The following is a 20,222-nucleotide window of genomic DNA, read 5'->3' as shown; positions in this document are numbered from 1 at the left end:
AGGGGGCCGGGCGGGTGGGGGGGTGGAGAGAAGGACGAGAGGAGGCGGAGGGCATGCGGAGGCACCGACCGACCCGCGCGAGCCGGCGGGACAGCGGCATCGTGGCTGAGGCAGCGCACAGAGGCGGTGGAGGGCCGTCTGGCTCCCGGCCCGCGGGGCTCGGACCCAGGGCCTGGGCCCCGAGCCCCGGGCCCCGAGCCCACTTCACTTGCGCCATGCTGCGCTACCTGCTCAAAACACTGCTGCAGATGAACTTATTCGCCGATTCCCTGGCCGGGGACATCTCCAACTCCAGTGAGCTGCTCGTGGGCTTCAACTCCTCGCTGGCGGCGCTCAACCAGAGTCTGGTGCCTCCCGGCGACCCCTCTCTCAACGGTGAGACCCTGCAGGCTTGGGGACGTCGGATCCCGGCTGGTGTGAGATGGGAGGGGTGAAGGCTGGAGAGTGCTCCAAGGTCCAGGACAGAACGCCCCCTCTCTCTACGCTGCCAGGGGTACCGGGAGCCAAGTGCAGTTTGGGGCTTTAGCACCTGGGGGCTTCAGTTTGGGGGTTCAGCACCGGCGCCACGTGGAGGGTTTAGGATAATACGGCCACTGAGTGCAAGAAGTCCCAACTCCCCAGCCGCCCCTACACGCACCCCAGGTGAGGAATGCTGGGGCTGGTGACCGGCAGCCCAGAGCTCAGCAGGGCCTGAGCCCGGGGAGGGAGGGTACAGGAGGCGAGCGGTCGGCAGCGGGCGTGAGCCCGGCCTGACCGTTCGGTGACCCACCTAAGAAGCACATCTTCCTTCGGTACCTGGTACCCATTGTTTTCCAAGAACTCATTTCGGACAAGGGTGAGGAAGCCCAAATGTAGGGTGTGTTTACTACCGAAGGGGAGGGGCTGTGGTCATGTCAGAGAAACTAAGAAGTTTGCGGCGGGACTCCCGCCCGGCCCACGCTCGCAAGGCTGTGGTGGAAAGGCAGTGCCGGTGACGAGGTCGTTGCCGCTAATTACGATGATTAATAAATGACTGAGACAGCCGCTCTCCCCGAGCGCAGCGGGGAGCCCCCGAGAGCAGTTCGCCGGGAGCCTGGGGAGCCCGTTCGCGTCCCTATTGGCCGTGTCGGGAACCCCTCTCAGGCATCTTTCGCAGTGGTTTACCTCAAGTGACCCTCCCTTCGTCCCTCCACCCTCCACCTGCACTGGAAGGTAGCGAGAAACCGGACCTGGGCAGAGTGCATGAGTGTTTGTTTGAGAGGAGACACTCCAGGTGCTGGGGGAGGAGCTCCAGAGCCTCATTAACATGGTCATTAGCTATTCATCAGGCTGATGTCAAAGTATCTCCTGAGACCAGGAATGACAGGAAAGAAATTCCAGGATCGGGACGCTTGCAGCTGTTATCTGCAGGAATTAGGGAGAGAGGGCAGACCAGAAGAAGGGTGTGGCATGTATGGAAGGAGTAGGGAGAAGAGGATAATGAGACAAGATTTTCCAATCTTGAGACCTCCTACATATCCAGAAGATTAAGCACAGCATTTAGCACAGACACCTCAGATAATGACACCTCTACTTACCTAGCGACTTTACAGTGTTTTCTTCATCAGACATTGATTGTCTCCCTCAAGCTTGAAAACCTAGAAGGTACATAGGGAAGGTATTAATGGTCACATTTTGCAACTGAGGAAACAAATTCAGAAAGTGAATGATACCCCAGTGGTCATAAAACCAGCAGGAAGCAAAATGTTGGCAATAACAGACCTAAATCTATTTCCATCGCACCCAAGGTTTCTGTGAGAGGGAAGAAAAAGACTACTGGGGCCTGGTAGAATCTGAGCCAGGTAGAGAGTGTAGGATCCTGGATAAGATGTGGGTTGGGGACAAAGAATCCATAAATAATGGCGTAGAATACCCGTGATTCACTGATTCTTACCCGATAGAACATAGTTATATTTTGACATACATGAGGTATCATGACTTGAAATCCACTCTGTTCCAATTGATTATTTTTTTTTACCCACTGCTTTATATATATATATATATATATATATATATATATATATATAACCTTATGACAGTCCTATTAATTCTCCCATATTCCAGGTAGAGAAACTGAGACTCAGAGAAGTTAAATAATTTGCCCATGTTCTTAGAGCTGGGGAAGGTGAAAGTGTGAGGTTGTAGTCCTGCTTGGTTGGACAGCAACACCTAAGCTCTTAACTACCTCTACATCGCCCACCATGGTGTCTGCCTAAATTGGGACTGAGATGTTATAGAAGATAGGGGTGAGGAACAGAGATTTCTATTTGGAAGTGAGTAGGTCTTGAAAATTACTCCCTTCTCCAAATGAAGGGAAACGAACCAGCCTGATCCCAATCAATTACACTGTCTCCAAAAGGGCACCTGCACAGGGCCACCAGTACAACTTTGTCTCCATCAGAGTTTCCAAAGGAGGGGCGGGAAATAAAAGCAATCCCAGACCGACACTGGAATCAAGAGTTCCTTGCCGATTTTGGAGCAGGGCAGGAGAGAGTGAGAGGAGGCGCGGAAACAAAATGCCTAACCAAAACCAAACCCACTGCCATCAAGTTGATTCGGATTCATAGCAACCCCCCCATTGGGTTTCCGAGGGCGTAAATCTTTACTGAAGTAGATTGCCCAGTTTTCCTTCCGCAGAGTGGCTGGTGAGTTTGAACTTCAACCTTCTGGTTAGCAGTTCAATGCCTTAGGCAGTGCACCACCAGAGCTCCTTCCAAAAGGCCTAAACCAAAAAAACCCAAACTCAGTGCCAACAAGTCGGATCCCACTCATAGGAACCCCTCCTTGGGTTTCCGAGACGGTATCACTACAGAAGTAAATTGCCCAACCTGCCTTCCGAGGAGTGGCTGGTGGGTTTGAACCACCAGCCTTCTGGTTAGCAGTCAAGTGCCATAGGCACTATGCTACCAGAGCGTGTAAGTCATTATTTAAGAACGCCAAAATACGCGAGGCTACAGCGCCACCTACTGGTCCCTACGGGTCAAAATGCACTTCTGATGGCAGAATTGGGAGCTGGGGATGTTTGATCATAAAGGGTACCTAGGTCCTGATTCTTAAGCTGTGCAATGGAAGACAAAGCGGGCAGGCGTCTGTAGTTCCAGTGTGAAAGAGGGGCAGAATACGCAGGCGAAATGATCAGAGTGAACAAGGGACTCCCTCTTTTCCACTGCTTCTTAACCTTTCTTGGGTCATCACCCTGTAGGATAATTTACTAAAAACCACGCACCTCTTAGGATAAAGGAACGTCCGTTACACGTATTCCCAGTATTATTTGCATCCAATAACTTTGAATTCACGGGATTACCTCACACACATACACACACCTGAGGCTTATTCATGGAGTCCATATTAAGAACGACCTAGGTGTCCTGCTCCGCGCCCCCCCCCCCAACACCCGGGTTTTCTTATGCGCCTCAGACTCGCCCGCATTTCCCATCTCACGTGCGCAGGTGAGGAACCGAGTGCTGGATCAGGTGCACTGCTTATGGTTGTTCACTGTGCAAGGACGATGTGCGAACCAACTAGTGGGAGCTGAAAAACCACACGATTTGCTGGTCTTCCACAGCACGCGCTGACGCGGAACTGAGATCCGCAGAAGAAAAGGACACTTTTTTTTTTTTTTTTTGGCAGAGGTTCAGGCTACCCACCAAAACTTGGCCCAGTCACTCCCCACTTAAACTTGACCAGAGAGGAGGCAAGGGTCTTTAGGCCGCCCAGAAAGCCTATGGAAGACTTTGTGTCCTGATTTCTCTACTGATCTACCTGTCTGCAGGCATCTCTGCTCAAGTCTGAGAATGTGGGACTTCCGCCAGTAACAGCATACTGGAGCCCACAGACGGAGGGGGTTAGCGAAATTCAGGCAGAACTGAATTCTAGCAGATGAAGCATAGGAGACACAACGACAAGAAAGTTCTCTTTCTTTCTGGGGCCTCGATCACTCCTCCAGTTTCCCAGTTTGAGTCTTTGTGCCACCCTCAACCCCGTTTCTCTAGGGTCAAGGATCGCGCCAGAAGATGCTATGCCGCGCATTGTCGAGCAGCCTCCAGACCTGCTGGTCTCCCGAGGCGAACCGGCCACACTGCCCTGCCGCGCCGAGGGCCGGCCCCGGCCCAACATCGAGTGGTATAAGAACGGGGCGCGCGTGGCTACTGCCCGCGACGATCCGCGCGCGCACCGCCTCCTGCTGCCCAGTGGTGCCCTTTTCTTCCCGCGTATCATGCACGGGCGCCGAGCACGGCCAGATGAAGGTGTCTACACTTGTGTGGCGCGCAACTACCTGGGAGCAGCAGCTAGCAGAAACGCCTCGCTGGAAGTGGCAGGTGAGTATCCTGGCGTGAGCTTGTTGCTGCAGAACCCTGGGGAGACGATGGGACACAAGGTAATCCGATTCAGAGAAGTCCCAATCTCAGTCCATTCAGTATCCTCCTTTGGGACCTTTGGGCTCTGTTACCCACGCCCACGTCAGAGGAGGAGGTGGTCTTAGGGGAGAGTTCCAGTCTACGGGGATCCAACATTGCCCAAGCCAGTTTCCCTGTGTTCTCATCCAGTTATATCAGCCCTGTTGTTCTTAGGTGCCATGCAATCATTTCCAACTCATAGCCACCCCACGTGATAGAGTATACCTGCTCCACAGGATTTTCTTGGTTGTAATCTTTAAGGAAGCAGGTTGGTAGGTCTTTCTCCCACAGAGTTGCTGGATAGGTTCAAACCACCAACCTTTGCTTAGCAGCCCAGCGCTTAACCGTTTTCGCCACCAGAGCTCCCCTACACCATACTCTCCTTCCCTCTCCCTCACTCTAGTCCTCCGAGATGATTTCCGGCAGTCGCCTGGGAACTTGGTGGTGGCAGTGGGGGAGCCTGCAGTACTGGAATGCATCCCTCCTCGTGGCCACCCGGAACCGTCGGTGTCCTGGAAGAAGAACAGTGAAAAAATCAAGGAGGAGGAGGGAAGGATCACCGTAAGGGGCCGGGCCATGGCTGACTGGATGTGGGTGGAGTTGATTCTGACTCACAGCTATTGTAAAGGACAGAGTACAACTGTCCTGTTGGGTTTCCAAGGCTGTAAATCTTTACAGAAAGCTAAGGACCAGGAGGGGAGCTCTGGTAGCATAGTACCTAAGGCATTTGACTGCTAACCAGAAAGCTGGCAGTTCAAACCCACCAGCCACTCCTTGGAAGGAAGATCAGGCAATCTACTTCCTTGGAAATCCAAGGAGGGGTCACTATGAGTGGGATCCGACTGGAAGACATGGGTTTGGTTTGGTTTTTGGTTTGAAGGACCAGGAAGTGTCACAGAGAATGAAGGCCTGACTCTAAGGATCTTGGAGAGGCTGGGAGTAACAGCTTGGAGGTGATTAGGCTGGAGATTTGAGATGGGGCATCACCTGTCCAGCGACTGAAGAATCAGCTATTGAGTGAGGGGTCAGGATGGGTAGGATGGAATCGGTATAAGATGGGTGAGGAGCATGATGCCTCAGTGATTGATGAGAGGCAGTTTGGGCTGTGGGAAAAAAAAGATCCTGGCAGATTCCTTATCTAATAAGTGGGTCAACTTGACTAGTTTTCCTCATTGGTTTGCTGTGGGATCAAATAAATAATACATAGCAAATCTTTTGATGGTTGTTAAGAACCAAAGTTACCATGATTACTCTGCAGATCCGTGGAGGGAAGCTGATGATGTCACATACACTCAAGAGTGATGCAGGGATGTATGTGTGTGTGGCCTCCAATATGGCGGGAGAACGGGAGAGTGGGCCAGCTGAACTTGTGGTGCTAGGTAGGAATGGAGAACTTTTTGACTTGTGGGATATGGGTAGCCTAGGGAGTACTTACCAGCATAGACTCCCCTGACTCTTCATTCACTCCTACTCCATAGAGCGCCCCTCATTCCTACGTAGACCAGGTAATCAGGTGGTCCTGGCTGATGCCCCTGTGGATTTCCCATGTGAAGTACAAGGGGATCCCCCTCCTCATCTGAGTTGGCGCAAGGAGGATGGGGAACTGCCCCCAGGCAGGTGAGAAACCCCCTCTTCCTGCCTGTAAAGAGAGACAATCAGCTCAAGAGCCTACCCTGCTTTAGAAACTGGGATTCAGACACCCTCTCACTTGAGGGTAAAGAGAAACCAGTTCCCCAGAGCCCATGCTCCCTATCTTATCCTGTCCCCATCTCTTTCCATTTATGGCTCCAAGGATATATAAGTTTCTGTCCCTATTGAGTTCTGCTTTGTTTTTGTGTGCCCTGATCCTGATGTCCTGGGGGAAAGAAGGGGTCTGTAGCTGTGGCCAACTCAGCCTGGGGGTGGGGAGTGGAGCAGGTATGAGATCCGAAGTGACCACAGCCTTTGGATTGGGCGGGTGAGTGCTGAAGACGAGGGGACTTACACCTGTGTGGCGGAGAACAGCGTGGGCCGTGCTGAAGCATCTGGCTCCCTCAGCGTTCACGGTGAGGGTCCCACAGGGGACTGCCTGAAGCAGGGCAGATAGGAGGGAAGATGGAGGGTGGATAAGTATGGAGGAAAATGGAGGGTGGATGACAGAGTGGGGATATGGAGGGGTCACCTGAGTCTTCTAGAAGGAGGGAGAGGAGGAAAAAAAAAGCTACACAGGCTTGGGCAAGAGATGGATGTCTGCTCCTACTTAACCCAAGCTTGGGCTTCTCTCTCCTCTTTCCTCAGTCTCCCTGACTCTCTTATCCTTTATCTCCCCTCCCCTTCCCAGTCCCACCTCAGCTGGTGATCCAGCCTCAGGATCAGATGGCAGCTCCTGGAGAGAGTGTGGCTTTCCAGTGTGAGACCAAAGGAAACCCCCCACCTGCCATCTTCTGGCAGAAGGAGGGGAGTCAAGTAGGTGGTCATCTCCAAGGCCCTTCTCACCAGCTTTTCCTCTGGGTCTTAGCCTCCCTCCTTCTACATTACGTAGACTCCTTTCTAGGGCTTCTTTTTTCTTTCCTTTGGCTCTCTCAGAAAACCTTGCCAATTATTTGGGAGAATTATATAAAACAATGACTTTAAAGACCTGGAATATATTGGGCACTTTCTTTATAAATGATAATACGTTTAGATGGTAGGGAACAAGTTCTAAATGGTTCTTCCTTGAAGAATCTTTTATTTTGGGCCAGGCTGTCCTAAGTATGTAGCAAATTCAATTAAATCTTCCCACTCCATGACCCCTTGGGTTTAGGTTTTTGGGTTTAACATATCACTCAGTACTGTACCTAGAATGTCTGTGGGTAGAACATGACTTGCTCTTCTACTTAATAGCTGACAAGGAATTCAACCAGGGGGAGCTCTACCTCCTGCAGTCATCCCTCTTCAACTTCAGCAAACAAATTCTAGAACACACTACCAGAATGAACATTAACTTAAGTTATAACATAAGTAACTGCCTGTAAGGAAAGGGTGGAATTTTTACTCCTAGGAAACAAAGGCAATATGATATAGTAAGTATGATTAACCCCCATTTCACTAGGAAGACAGGCAAACCATTACCACCATCACCCACTGTCATCAAGTCCATCTCAATTCATAGTGATCCTATAGGCCACAGTAGAACTGCCGCATAGGGTTTCCAAGGCTGTAAATCTTTTCGGAAGCAGACTGCCTCATCTTTCTCCCATGAAGCAACTGGTGGGTTCGAATCACTGACCTTTTTGTTAGTAGCCCAATGCTTTAACCACAGTGCCACTAGAGCTCCTTGACAAATCATCATCTCATTTTAAATCCACAGCTACACTTTCCCAACATCTCTAGAACCTGGGATTGCTGCATTTTAATTAGATTTTCACATGAATAAAAAAATTGATGATGGTGGTAGGGGATGAGAGCAGGTCCTGAGATCCTAACCTGTTTCTCTATCTTCCATGTATCCATCTAATGCAAAATGTTAAAGCCAGAAAGGAGAAAGAATCTGACATTGTCACACAGTGTGCTAGAAGATTTTCATATGATCACTTCATTTAATCTTTGTAACTATCCTCTAAGAGCCATATTTGGACAGACTGGAGCTCAGGAAAGTTAAACAGCTTGTTTAGAGTTTCCCACAGTCACAGAGGAATTGGAACTCAAAATCATCTAGTCAAATTCCCTCATTTTTTAAATAAGTTTAACTGGTTTGTCCAAGGTCACATAGCTGGCTGGGGACAGAGTATAAAGTAGAACCTTAGGAATTCTCTAGATTCTGGGGTTGATGGGAATGGGAAGCTCTCACTCTTTCCAGCTGCCTGCTGGTTTTCTTCTTGGTTCCTTGTCTCCAGGTTCTACTGTTCCCCAGTCAGTCGCTTCAGCCCACAGGGCGCTTCTTGGTCTCTCCAAGAGGACAGCTCAACATCACTGAAGTACAGAGTGGGGATGCTGGCTACTATGTGTGCCAGGCTGTCAGTGTGGCTGGCAGCATTCTGGCCAAGGCTCTGTTGGAGATAAAAGAAGGTATGTGTCTATGGGCTTAGGACTGAACTCATGGTTCTCAAGGGTAATAATAGCTTAAAGACACCGGTTTCTCTTGGATTTTATACTATATGTCTGCAAGAGGAAGAGTATGTTCTTAAGGCATGTCCTTTAAGCAAAAGCCACTAACAAATGGCTGGTTCTAGGCAGAGCCTATAGATGATAATTGAAGTCCTCTCTGATCTCTGAGGGATGAAGGAACAGAGAATGAGGACCAAGGGGCTGGTTGCCTGTATCAAGAATCCTTCCTGAGCTGCCCAACTTCTTTTCTCAGCATCCTTGGATGGGATGCCTCCCATCATCCTCCAGGGACCAACCAATCAGACGCTGGCACTAGGCTCCTCTGTGTGGCTGCCATGCAGAGTAACAGGGAACCCTCAACCCAGTGTCCGATGGAAGAAGAATGGGCAGTGGCTGCTGGGGGATGACTTTCAGCTCAGCCTAATGGCTAATGGTACCCTGTACATTAGCAACATGCAGGTGAGGCTCTCCACTGGGTCCAGAGAAACTAAGAATGCCACCTGGTTCACCTTCCCAACTCCAGTGAGCACCCACTGGGACTCTCATTCCATTTCTATCCCTCTGCTTTCTCAGACCACCCCCCTCTATCATTCTACCTTCTTTGAAGAAAATATACAGCATCCTCCTCATCCTTCTGCACACCTGCCTCTACCTCCTTGCCCTCTCTTGCTCTATTTCCATTGCATTTGGCAGTACTCTTTATCCTTCTACAGGAGACAGACATGGGTTTCTACAGCTGTGTGGCCAAGAGTTCCACAGGTGAGGCCACATGGAGTGCCTGGCTTAGGAAACAGGGTGAGTTTTTTCTCTATTCCTTTGTTTTGCCAGCACATTTTTCCAAATCTTCTTCAAGGGTAGTCATTATCTTCCAAGACTCAAGGACTTATTTTATATTCCAAATGCCATTTCATGGTGGTGGGGATGAGAAAGACAGCAATGGTCCCCTGGGAGGCAGATGTGAGTAGGGGTTAATATACTATGACTTCTTCTCCATCATGACCACTGTCACAGCTCCACAGCTTCTCTGGGAAGGAGGCAGTTTACACTAGGGCACCCTTCTCCCATTCTTCTACTCAAAGATTCTCTCCTCATTGCAGAAGATTGGAGAGTGTCATCAGAACCCCCTGTTGAACCCAGTACTCCTCCAGGGCCTCCCTCTCAGCCAGTGGTCACTGAGATCACTAAAAACAGCATCACCCTAACCTGGAAGCCCAACCCCCAGGCTGGGGCCACAGTTACCTCTTATGTGATAGAGGCTTTCAGGTAAGGAGGAAGTTTGAATGCAAACCTGGGAAAACTAAAGGGAGGGGACCCTATGTCCTCAAGGTCTTTGCTATTGTGGGGAGGAGTTCACCAGTTCTCTCTCCCACGGTGAGAATTAGCTAAGGGATCAAAGACAATGGGTGAGATGAAGCAGACAGGTTGGGAGTACCTGGCTCAGACAACTCTGGCACCTCATTAACATTGCAGCCAAGCAGCTGGCAATACGTGGCGGACAGTGGCAGATGGTGTGCAGCTAGAAACTCACACAGTCAGTGGTCTGCAGCCCAATACTATCTACTTGTTCCTGGTTCGAGCAGTGGGGACCTGGGGCCTCAGTGAGCCCAGCCCTGTCTCTGAGCCTGTCCGCACCCAGGGTGAGTAAGATCAGAGCCCTCACCCCACTGCAAATCCATGGCACCATGGTAGCTGAAATATTTGTTTCTTGCTATGGCAGGTCTATACTGGTGGTCTGATCTGGAAGGCCATGCTTCCCTCTCAGAGAGGTGGTGAGGGGGCAGATAGAGAGAGAGATGGACTCATCTTTGGTGGTTTCTCACTTCTGTGCCTTTTACAGATAGCTAATGTAGACTATTAAAGGAGCTCTGGTGATGTAGTAGGTAAGGAGTTTGGCTCCTAACCAGAAGGTTAGCAAACCCACCAGCTGCTCTGTGGGAGGATGAAGCAATCTACATCTGTAAAGATTTACAGACTTGAAAATCTAAGGGGAGTCGGGAGTCGTTATGAGTCGGAGTTGACTTGATGGCAATAGGATTCATGTAGGTTATTAAAACTAGAAGAGACCACAGAGGGGTCACTTTCATGTTAGGGATAAGGAACTGAGGCCTGGAAAGAGTGCATATGTAGTTATGCAGAGAGAACATTCATATTATGTGGATGCTAGGCTCACCCCTGAAAGCTAGCTACTCTTTCGACCAACCACTTACTGACCCTAGGGTACTAAGTAGTACAGTCTGTGGCACAGCGCAGAGTTAGGACACAACACACTCAGTCCTGTCTCTCTGTCCTTGCTGACCCCTGCTGAATGGGCTCTTTGGTCAACAGACAGCAACCCTTCCAGGCCAATGGAGGACCCATGGAGAGGCCAGCAGGGCCTGACTGAAGTGACTGTGCAAATGCAGGAGCCCATAGTCCTTGGGCCCCGGACCCTGCAGGTTTCCTGGACTGTAAGTGTGGCATAGGGATGAGATTGGGGCCAGGGATAATGATGTGGGATATGGGAGCCTCTGAGAATGAGTGTGGGAGAGTGGGAGGTAAGTGTCTGGACAAGGCAAGATAAATAGAAGAGGGGGTAGGCCTGAAGGATTTGTGTGCCTCGGCCTCCCTTTCTTGTATGCTTTGTTCTGTCAATTGCAGATGGATGGCCCAGTCCAGCTGGTGCAAGGGTTCCGGGTATCTTGGAGGATTGCAGGCCCTGATGAGGGAAGCTGGACAGTGCTAGACCTAGAGTCCTCAAACCAGCAAAGTGCTGTGCTAAGAGGACTCCCACCAGGGGCCCAAATCCAAATCAAGGTGCAAGCCCAAGGCCAAGAGGGGCTGGGGGCTGAAAGTCCCTTTGTGACCAGGCGTACTCCTGAGGAGGGTAAGGAAGGCCACAGAGCTGACAAATAGACAAGAGGGAAGAGAGAGTGGGGGAGGATGAAAGGATCCAGGAGGAGAGCATATGAATGGGTGCCTCTCAAGTCCCTAAGATGTTAAAACAGGAAGGGGGATGGGGGCATGAGGGGGCAGCTTGCAATGTCTATGTCCTTCTCATCATGCTCCACCCTGGCCTAGCTCCCAGTGGTCCCCCCCAGGGAGTGACAGTAACCTTGGGGGGTGATGGCAACAGCAGTATCACTGTGTCCTGGGAACCTCCACCCTTCTCTCAGCAAAACGGAATCATCAAGGAATACCAGGTACAGAGTTTGAGAAGGACACAACACACTCAGTCCTGTCTCTGTCCCTGCTGATAGTTACAGGGTTTGAGAAGGGACTGGATGGAAGGGCCCGGGAAGGCAGGGAGAGAAAGGACCCAGGGGCTAGGATTAGCGGGAAGGGAACTTAGGGGTCGTTTTGGATCTAGGTTTGAGGTTGGAGAGAGAAGAGAGGTTTCATAGTGTTGTCTCCAGACTGAATTATGCGTACCTAAGGCCCCTGTGAGGAGCTGTGGTGGCCCTGTGCTTAACTGCTAATGAAAAGGTCCAGCGTTTCACTCTGGGGGAGAAAGATGTGGCAGGCTCTGTAAATATTACAGCCTTGGAAACTCTATGGGGCAGTTCTACTCTGTCCTGTGGGGTCACTATGAGTCAGAATGGTCAGACAGCAATGTTTTTTTGGGGGGGGAGGAGTTGGGCGGGGGCAGGTAAGCCCTGTAATGGCGCAAGGGTTAAGCACTTGATGGAATTCTCTCAGCCTCTTCTGGGGAGATCTGCTTTTGTAAAGATTACAGCTAAGAAAATTCTATGGGGCAGTTCTACTCGGTACATGGGGTCACTGTAAGTTTGATTCCACGGCACCTAACAAGACCCCTCCAACATTCTGAGCCTCAAGTTTTCTTGTGGGGCTAGAATCCCATTTCTGACTCTCTAAACCCGTTTCTCCGACACCCTAGATCTGGTGCCTGGGCAATGAGAGTCGCCTCCACCTCAACCGGTCTGTGGCAGGCTGGGCACGCTCCGCTGTGCTCCAGGGACTGCTGCCGGGTCTCCTGTACCGGACCCAGGTCGCGGCAGCTACTAGCGCTGGCGTCGGTGTGGCCAGTGCCCCGGTGTTGGTGCAGCTACGTGAGTCCGTAGGTGGGAGGTGGGAGAGCCGGGCGGGAGCCGAGGAGGGCTCCTGGGGTAGCTGTACCTGCGGTGTCAGGGACAGCCCCTTCCCAGCTCCTAGGTTTCCAGGTCCCGCCTCCCCTCACCTCTCTGACCCTCACAGCGCCTCCGCCGGAATTGGAGCCTGGGCTCGAGGTGGGCTGGGGGCTGGCGGAGCGGCTTGCTAGGGTGCTACGGAAGCCGGCCTTCCTCGCGGGCAGCGGCGCCGCCTGTGGGGCGCTGCTCCTTGGGCTCTGCGCCGCCCTCTACCGGCGCCAGAAACAGCGTAAGGAGCTCAGCCACTATACTGGTGAGAGCCGCACCTAGGGAGGGAGGGAAGGGACTAGAAGAGGACCAGCCACACGATCCCTTTGTCCTGGGAGAGAGGCAGTGCTGGTGGGGCGCACAAGAGTGAAGGATTGCACCAGAAGCACGGCTCTAATGGGGTGGGGTGGGGCCGCAGAGTAGACCTGGACGCCCTCCGGACCGGGAAAAAGGGCGGGGTCTCGAAGGGGGCGGGGACAAGAGCTCAGCACCACTTGAGGAGGGCGAGACCTGGGCCTCCAGAGAGGAATAAGATTTGCCCCTAAAGCGCCTCCGTAGGTGAGCAGCTTTTACAGCTCAGCCCCAGTAAAGAAAGGAAAAGTCTGGAGGGGGAACTCCCAGTTTAAGTCACATCCGGAAGGGGCGGGCCTGGCTGTAGGAGAGGTGGCCAGGGACTCAGAGCCGGAGCTGTAAATTGTCTCGTGGGGTCTGAGTGGAAGGGCGGGGTCTACTGAAGGAGGGTACCTGAACACTGCATCTCAGGAGAGATTCTGAGGTTTCTTAGTTCAGTGGTTCTCAACACTGGCTACATATACATAGGAATCAGCTTTAGAAAAATACTTACACCTGAGTCCCAGTCCCAGAAATTCTGATGAAGCTGGTCAAGGTGCAGCCTGAGTAGTGGAATGGGACCAGGGCTGAGAGGTGGACAAGAATATGGGTATTTCTGACCCTTCTCCCACTTCTCCTCCTCTTTTTTCCACATGTTCCTTTTCGGAAGCTTCCTTTGCCTATACTCCTGCAGGTAAGCTGTCTCTTCCCAGTGGGGATAAGACCCAAAAAGTATGGGCTCTTTTCTCATCTGGCCTACTCATCTTCCCCAGTGTCCTTCCCACACTCAGAGGGCCTCTCTGGAGCCAGTTCCAGGTAATTGCCTTAACCTCAACGAAGTGACCACTTTCCTTTCTCTTCAGGCCTCACTGCCTGTCCCATGCCAACCATATCTCACGTCCCACCCCAAACACTATAGTACCGCCCTGCGACTTTGCTGGTATTGTCAAGCTCTCCATCCCCAAAGTTCACATGCTCTCCCTCAGGCCACCCATGAGCCTTGGCCCTGCCCCCTACCCATGGCTGGCAGACTCGTGGCCCCACCCATCTCGAAGCCCCTCAGCCCAGGAACCCAGGGGAAGCTGCTGTCCCAGCAATCCTGACCCAGATGACAGATATTACAATGGTGAGGAGTTTTAATTCCCTCAGAAGCACCCTGGCCCCCAGCACCTTTCTCTCCTCTCAACCTACTGAAGGGAGCCGAGGAGTCTCAGTCTTTCTGAGGTTGGTCAGGACGTGAGTCTGGGGAGCCTCTCTCAGACCTAACCTGTCTGAATACCTTGGTTTGGGCCATAAGGTTTGGGATGAGGGAAGAAATTAATCCATTGGGACCTCCTTTTGCCCTCCATTCTTCTGTTATCACTTGTTTTCTACCTCTGGTCTCTGTCTCTTCTCCTGGGCCTCCTTCCTGCTCTGCAGAAGCAGGGATCTCCCTCTACCTGGCTCAGACAGCCCGAGGCCCTGCTGCTCCTGGTGAGGGCCCTGTCTACAGCACCATTGACCCAGCTGGGGAGGAGCTGCGGACCTTCCATGGGGGCTTTCCCCAACAGCCTCCAGGGGATCCAGGCACCTGGAGCCAGTATGCTCCTCCAGAATGGAGCCAGGGGGACAATGGTATGACTCTAATCCCTAACACCCCCACTTTAGTCCTGTCCAGAATAGCCCCAAAACTCCCTCATCCACCCAGCACTTTCTCTTGACTTGTGACCCCATCCCTGGATCTTTCCTTTGTATATCTCTGTGTGCCTCCATCTTACTTTCCTCAGGAGCCAGGGGAGGCAAAGTGAAGCTTCTGGGGAAACCTGTGCAAATGCCTTCTCTAAACTGGCCAGAAGCTCTGCCACCACCTCCCCCTTCTTGTGAACTGAACTGCTTAGAGGGACCTGAGGAGGAGCTGGAGGGCAGGTAAGCTTGCTATACCCTGCAGATGTCCTACACACATGGGACCTGCTCTCCCCTCTACCTTTTCCACTCCTACTTTCCTCCTTTTTGCCTCCAGCTCAGAGGTAGAAGATTGGTGCCCATCAATGCCACTTGGCCACTTGGCCAAGCCCAGTTCAAGTGGAGGGTGTCTGGTTGCCTCATCCAGAGGGGAAACCCCCTCTCCCACTCCCTCCTATGGACAGCAATCTACAGCCACTCTTACCCCCTCACCTCCTGACCCTCCTCAGCCACCCACTGACATTCCCTGTCTCCATCAGATGCCCAGGTAGGGAGGTATAAAGTACTTTGCACATTATAAATACTCAGTACATAGTCAGTGGATGATTGGATGGGTGGATGAACAGATGGATGGATGGGTAGATGGCTCTGGGGAACAGAGGTCTCAGGGCTGATCAGGGTGGAAGTGAGATTTGAGGAGGAAAGTGGGGGCTGACAGGGTCTCTCACTGTCTCTCTGTTGGAGTGACTCTGCAAACTTCCTGGGACATTTCAACAATATAGTACTCCCCATGCTTCACTAGCTTGGGAGCTCTTGCCAGAGAGAGGCTGTGTCTTGTTTATCTGAGTATTAGACTGAGTGTCTAGCATAATATTTGGTACATAGTAGGCACTTAGTGTTTGTCAAGTGAACAAATGCACAGGCCTCATGTCATTGCAGGAAGGTGGCCCTTGGGCAAAGTTCTCCTCTCAGTGCATCCCAGCCCACTCTGAGTAGCCATGAAGGAGGACGTGTTGGCCTGGGTGCTGGCCCTGCAGCCTCCCATCACCTCAGCCCTGTCCCTAGTGCAGCCAGCAGTGCCCCAGGTGAGTTCATAGGACCCTCAACTCCCACTCCTATTTCCCTGTACCCCTTGCCTTGGAATTTTCATCTTCCAAGGTTGCATCTCTTTCACCCTCAGGTTCCTTTCTTGGTCCTCTTCCTTACCTGCTTCTTTCTCCATCCCCTAATGCTGCAGGGAGAACTCCTCCACTTCAAGGACCCCGGGCCCGATTCCGGAAGAAACCCAAGGCTCTTCCCTATAGGCGGGAACATAGTCCTGGGGGTGAGGTTGGGGAAATGGTGACAGTCAATAGGGAGACAGGCAGAAAACCAAGAGTGAGCTCTGGGGGCTGAAGGAAGGGGGCAGGTGAGCCAAATCTTGGACTGTCATTTATAGTCTCTTGGTGCCAGGGGTATGGGTGGGAAAAAGATTAGTATCAGGAGAAGCAGGAGACTCTGCTGAAGACAAGTCTCTCTTTAGACTTGCCCCCACCACCCTTGCCACCACCAAAGGAAGAGACCAACTGGGCCTTAGGGCTGAGAACAGCAGACAGCATCTCCTCATTGGAGCGGGAACACAGTGGAGAAAGGAGAGCGGTGCAGATGGTGCCCCTGGGTGCCCAGCAGTGCCCTCACCCAGGTGGTAAGAGGGCAGGGCAGTGGGAAGGCCAGCTGCTGTTCAAGAAGCTGGGCTTTGGGACTAAAGGCTGGTGGTATACAGACTGTGCCATTGATGGATTTTCAATCCAGCTCACCCCTTTGGTCATGTTCCTACATTTGATCAACATCAAAGGCTCACTCATCTCTGGCTGCCTCTGAGTAAAATCTCTGAAGTCCCCAGGTGTGTCCTTTTCCAGGACTAGAAGCCCAGATGTGAGAAGAATGGGATCTGGCTGTTCTGTCCCTCCTTCTCCAAGGATCTCTCTGCTTGGGAATTGCCTACACATTTTTGAGCACCTCTTATTCAAGACTGTTTGCTGGCACTCTGTTTCTCCCAAGTGTCTGGGATGTGTCTGCCCCCAAACTCTTCTCCCAGAGCCGAGGTTGTAGCCAGGGTGGGAAAGTGGGGGAGCATTGATGTTCTGCTCTTTGTCTGAGCCCAGCTCTTCTCTCTTGTGCAGCAGAAGAGTCCTGGCCCCCATACAGCAGACCAAGCTTCCTGTCCAGGGGCCAGGGCACCAGCACCTGTTCCACAGCTGGCAGCAACTCTTCACGAGGCTCCAGCAGCTCTCGGGGTTCCCGGGGCCCTGGACGGAGCCGGAGCCGGAGTCGGAGTCAGAGCCAAAGGCCAGGACACAAGCGTCAAGAGGTGGGGGCTAAATGAGACTCCTGAGACTATGGCCCCTAGTTAACCTTCAGTCTGGAATTGAACTCATTTACGTGGCTTCCAGCCAAACAGTAGACAGGCATATAGAGTGAACATTTACATCAAGTAGATGCATTTCTGAGAGTGATCACTCATGGGAGACCAGAAGGACAGTATTTACAAAGGAAGATAGCTCAGGGGGGCAGGAATGCATAGGAAAGAGGGACTCAGGGAAGAGGGAGAAAGTGGGAAGAGAGCTGTTACATTGTGGGGAATTCAATGTCATGAAAAAAAAGGTATATGAACTTCTGTATAGAAAATGAATTTGCTCTGTAAACTTTCACCCAAATCACAATAAAAATTTTAAAAATGTGGGGGGAGGGGCGGAGGTTCACAGATAAATGAGAGTAGAGGGCTAGGGAATGTGGACCAAGGCATAACTGAAAATAGAAAGGAAGAAAGGAGCTTGCAAAGGAAGTATCCAAAGGAGGGGACCTAGTGATTGAGAGTGAAGACACTCCTGAAGAGGGCAAAAAGGCACATAATAGAGGATTCTGGACGTCCCCCTTCCACTCCGGTGCCTGGGTAGTAGAAACAATTAATGTGCTTAGCTGCTAACTGAAAAGTTGGAGGTTCAAATGCACCCAGAGACTCCTGGGAAGAAAGGGCTGGTGATCTACTTCTGAAAAATCAGTTACTGAAAACCGTATAGAGAGGGTCATGGTTTCATGGGATATCCCAGTAAATTGCCCTAATAACAGGTTTCATGCTTCTGTTCTATCTCCTAGTTCATTGGGTAGAGTCTGGGGTCTTAAAAGCTGGCAAGCGACCATCAATTGGTCTCTATTCGCCTGGAGCAGCAGAGGAAAAAGGAGAGTCAGGAATAAAAAGAGGATATGGAATGTGTGACTAATTGCTTCCATGAACTGCCTCTTTTGCCATGAGTTCAGAAGAACTGATTGGTGCCCAGCTATTATTACTGAATATTTCAGTCAAAGAATCTATAGAAGTATTCTGATCAAAAGGGGAAAAATGCAGGACAGAATTTCAAGTTCTCATGGACTCCAGACTTCTTGGAGCCATGGAAGTTGGATGAACCCCTGAAACTTTTGTCCTGAGATAGTCCTTAAGCATCAAATCAAAAATATCCCCTGAAGTCTTCTTAAAACCAAATAGTTTAGCTTAACTAGTAAAAAATGTCTGCCTTGTGCATTATGCTCTTTTAAGAATTATCTGTATTGGATTAAAGTGACAACAGAACTCAAAAGAATAGATAGAAATTTTAGGGAGCAGTGAATTTATGTTGTTGAGGGAGGAACATCTCGGAAATGGAGAGTAAAAATGGTTGCAGAGCTCAAAGAATGCAATCAATGTCACTAAATTATAGGGGTAGAAACTGCTGAACTGGTGTATGTTTTGCTGTGTATATTCCTATCAACAACAACAAAATCGACACAATTTAAAAGGAGAAAGAAAGAAAGACAACCCTATGGAATACAGTTCTGTTGTGATACACATGGGGTTGCTGTGAGTTGGTAACTTGTACAAGGGTACTGGGCTCTCCACAGAAGAACTGGCCCGGAGAAAAGATGATGAGAAAAGAGACGTGTCCTCTCCTGTAGCCTTTTTGCCCTGGGTCAGGGCTTGGTCATAAGTCTCTCTTTTCTTCTTTTCTCTCTCTCTAGGAACCAAGATGACCCTTGATCAGGCAATGAGAATATGCGGAGTTCCATGGGGAAGGGGTTATCCTTGGGCCAGGGGCCTGTAAGGGAGCCCTTCACCTTGGTAAACAAGGGTGTGAGCCAAGAGGAGTAGGGATGGATCCCTCTTTCCCTCCCGGCAATGACACATGGGGCTCTTGGGGTCTCTAAGGAGCTTGTTTAGACGCCACAGAGTACAGCTCTTCCTTCCTTTCCATCACTTTATATCTAAGGCCCACTTGTAAAAAAGACAATAAAAAGAGTCTGATCAGAGTCCTGGGCCCTGTTTGTCTGGTTTTGTGCAGGAAGTCAAGAAGAAGGGGACTGCGTGGAGCTGTCCATCAGTGTACATTGGTAGCTTCCACTACCTTTTGTACTTCTGTCTAAAGCATCAGGTGAGAACTGGGGCAAAGAGAGACTGAGCTGTCCTTCCTCCTGAAGGAGCTCAAACCTGCTGTCCCTAATCACAACCAGCTACACTTTCCAAATAGCCAATACTGAGACTCTTGTTCCAACTCAGTGCCATTCTCTGGGGGCACATCTACTCTCCTGTAAGGGAACATGCCCTTGATAATAATCATAATTTTTAAAAAACACAAAGAAGGAGTTTATGGAGGAAACAGGCAAGAAAGGAATAACAGGTTTTTTTTTGTTTTTTTTCAGACACCCTGATCCCCTCACAGAAGGTGTGTACAAACTAGGCCAGATTCAGCCCAGACACAAATGGTTTAAGGAGCTCTAATGGTGTAGTTGTTAAGGTATTTCACTGCTAACCGGGTCAGTGGTTTGAACCCACTAGCCACTCTATGGAAGAAAGATTGGGCAGTCTGCTTCTATAAAGATTTACAGCCTTGGAAACCCAGTGACGGTCACTGTGTGTTGGAATTGACTCAGTGGCAGTGAGTTTGGGTTTTGGTTTTTTGGTGAGTGGTTTGATTGGCACAGAATTTTAAATTTTGGCCACGAATGCCATAGTTGTCTCCCTCACTCCCTTAGACACAGCCCATGCCCCTCACTGATTACTTGCTTCCTCCAGAAGGCCTCTAAGTTTGTGATTTCATGCCCTACCCTGACCCACACACATACTACCTACCCTCCCTCCTTCTGGCATCCTCCCCACCCCGGGCAGCCCACACCCAACAAGTTTTGCTTCCTTCTCTTGCTCTGTCCCCTGGCTCAGTGGCTGCCCTGGATTCTAAAGAGCTAGCTGCTGCTCCTCCAAGCCTAGGCTCTCTGACCTTTCTTACCACTTTGACCTAAGTGTGTACATTTTCCCATTCCCCTTAAGACTGACGAATAGGATTGAAATGCTTTCCAAAGAGCTTCAGGAAGCTAAAAGAAACACAAAATCCAAAAAAGGAAAAGCAAATAGAGAGGAACTGATGTGTATCCGGAGCACAGATTCTTCATCTTGAGATCATGAAATCCAGCCCCAGACTGGTCTGGTTCACATAGCTCAGGAAGCACCTTGACCCTCAACCCCCTCACATAGCCTCTTAACTCAGGACTGCCAGATAAAGCTGCTAGGTTTTTGGGGGTTAGCACTCTTTTCCGAGCTTGATTTCTAATTAGCCCTTGCTAAAGGTGTTTG

The 20,222-nt window shown here is 50.7% G+C and overlaps 1 protein-coding gene across 1 annotated transcript; it reads left to right on the top strand.

Annotated features, from left to right (window-relative positions):
- Positions 1 to 215: 215 nt before the first annotated feature.
- On the top strand, positions 216 to 16,949 carry ROBO3 (roundabout guidance receptor 3). The gene is made up of 27 exons (XM_007952135.1): positions 216 to 375; positions 4,011 to 4,337; positions 4,819 to 4,976; positions 5,674 to 5,794; positions 5,894 to 6,032; positions 6,333 to 6,460; positions 6,736 to 6,860; positions 8,270 to 8,441; positions 8,734 to 8,939; positions 9,194 to 9,275; positions 9,578 to 9,743; positions 9,951 to 10,117; positions 10,806 to 10,927; positions 11,118 to 11,343; positions 11,538 to 11,659; positions 12,355 to 12,526; positions 12,672 to 12,857; positions 13,593 to 13,616; positions 13,696 to 13,738; positions 13,909 to 14,048; positions 14,342 to 14,536; positions 14,689 to 14,827; positions 14,922 to 15,131; positions 15,524 to 15,669; positions 15,822 to 15,908; positions 16,107 to 16,268; positions 16,750 to 16,949. The coding sequence occupies exons 1-27, from the start codon at positions 216 to 218 to the stop codon at positions 16,947 to 16,949; spliced, it is 4,125 nt and encodes a 1,374-aa protein (XP_007950326.1).
- The last annotated feature ends 3,273 nt before the right edge of the window (positions 16,950 to 20,222 follow it).

Source organism: Orycteropus afer, unplaced genomic scaffold (assembly GCF_000298275.1).
Source record: "Orycteropus afer afer isolate SDZICR_OR568_19922 unplaced genomic scaffold, OryAfe1.0 scaffold00325, whole genome shotgun sequence".
Classification (NCBI taxonomy): domain Eukaryota; kingdom Metazoa; phylum Chordata; class Mammalia; order Tubulidentata; family Orycteropodidae; genus Orycteropus; species Orycteropus afer.
Note: the sequence above shows the minus strand (reverse complement) of the source record. Positions and strands in the feature narration are given on the sequence as shown.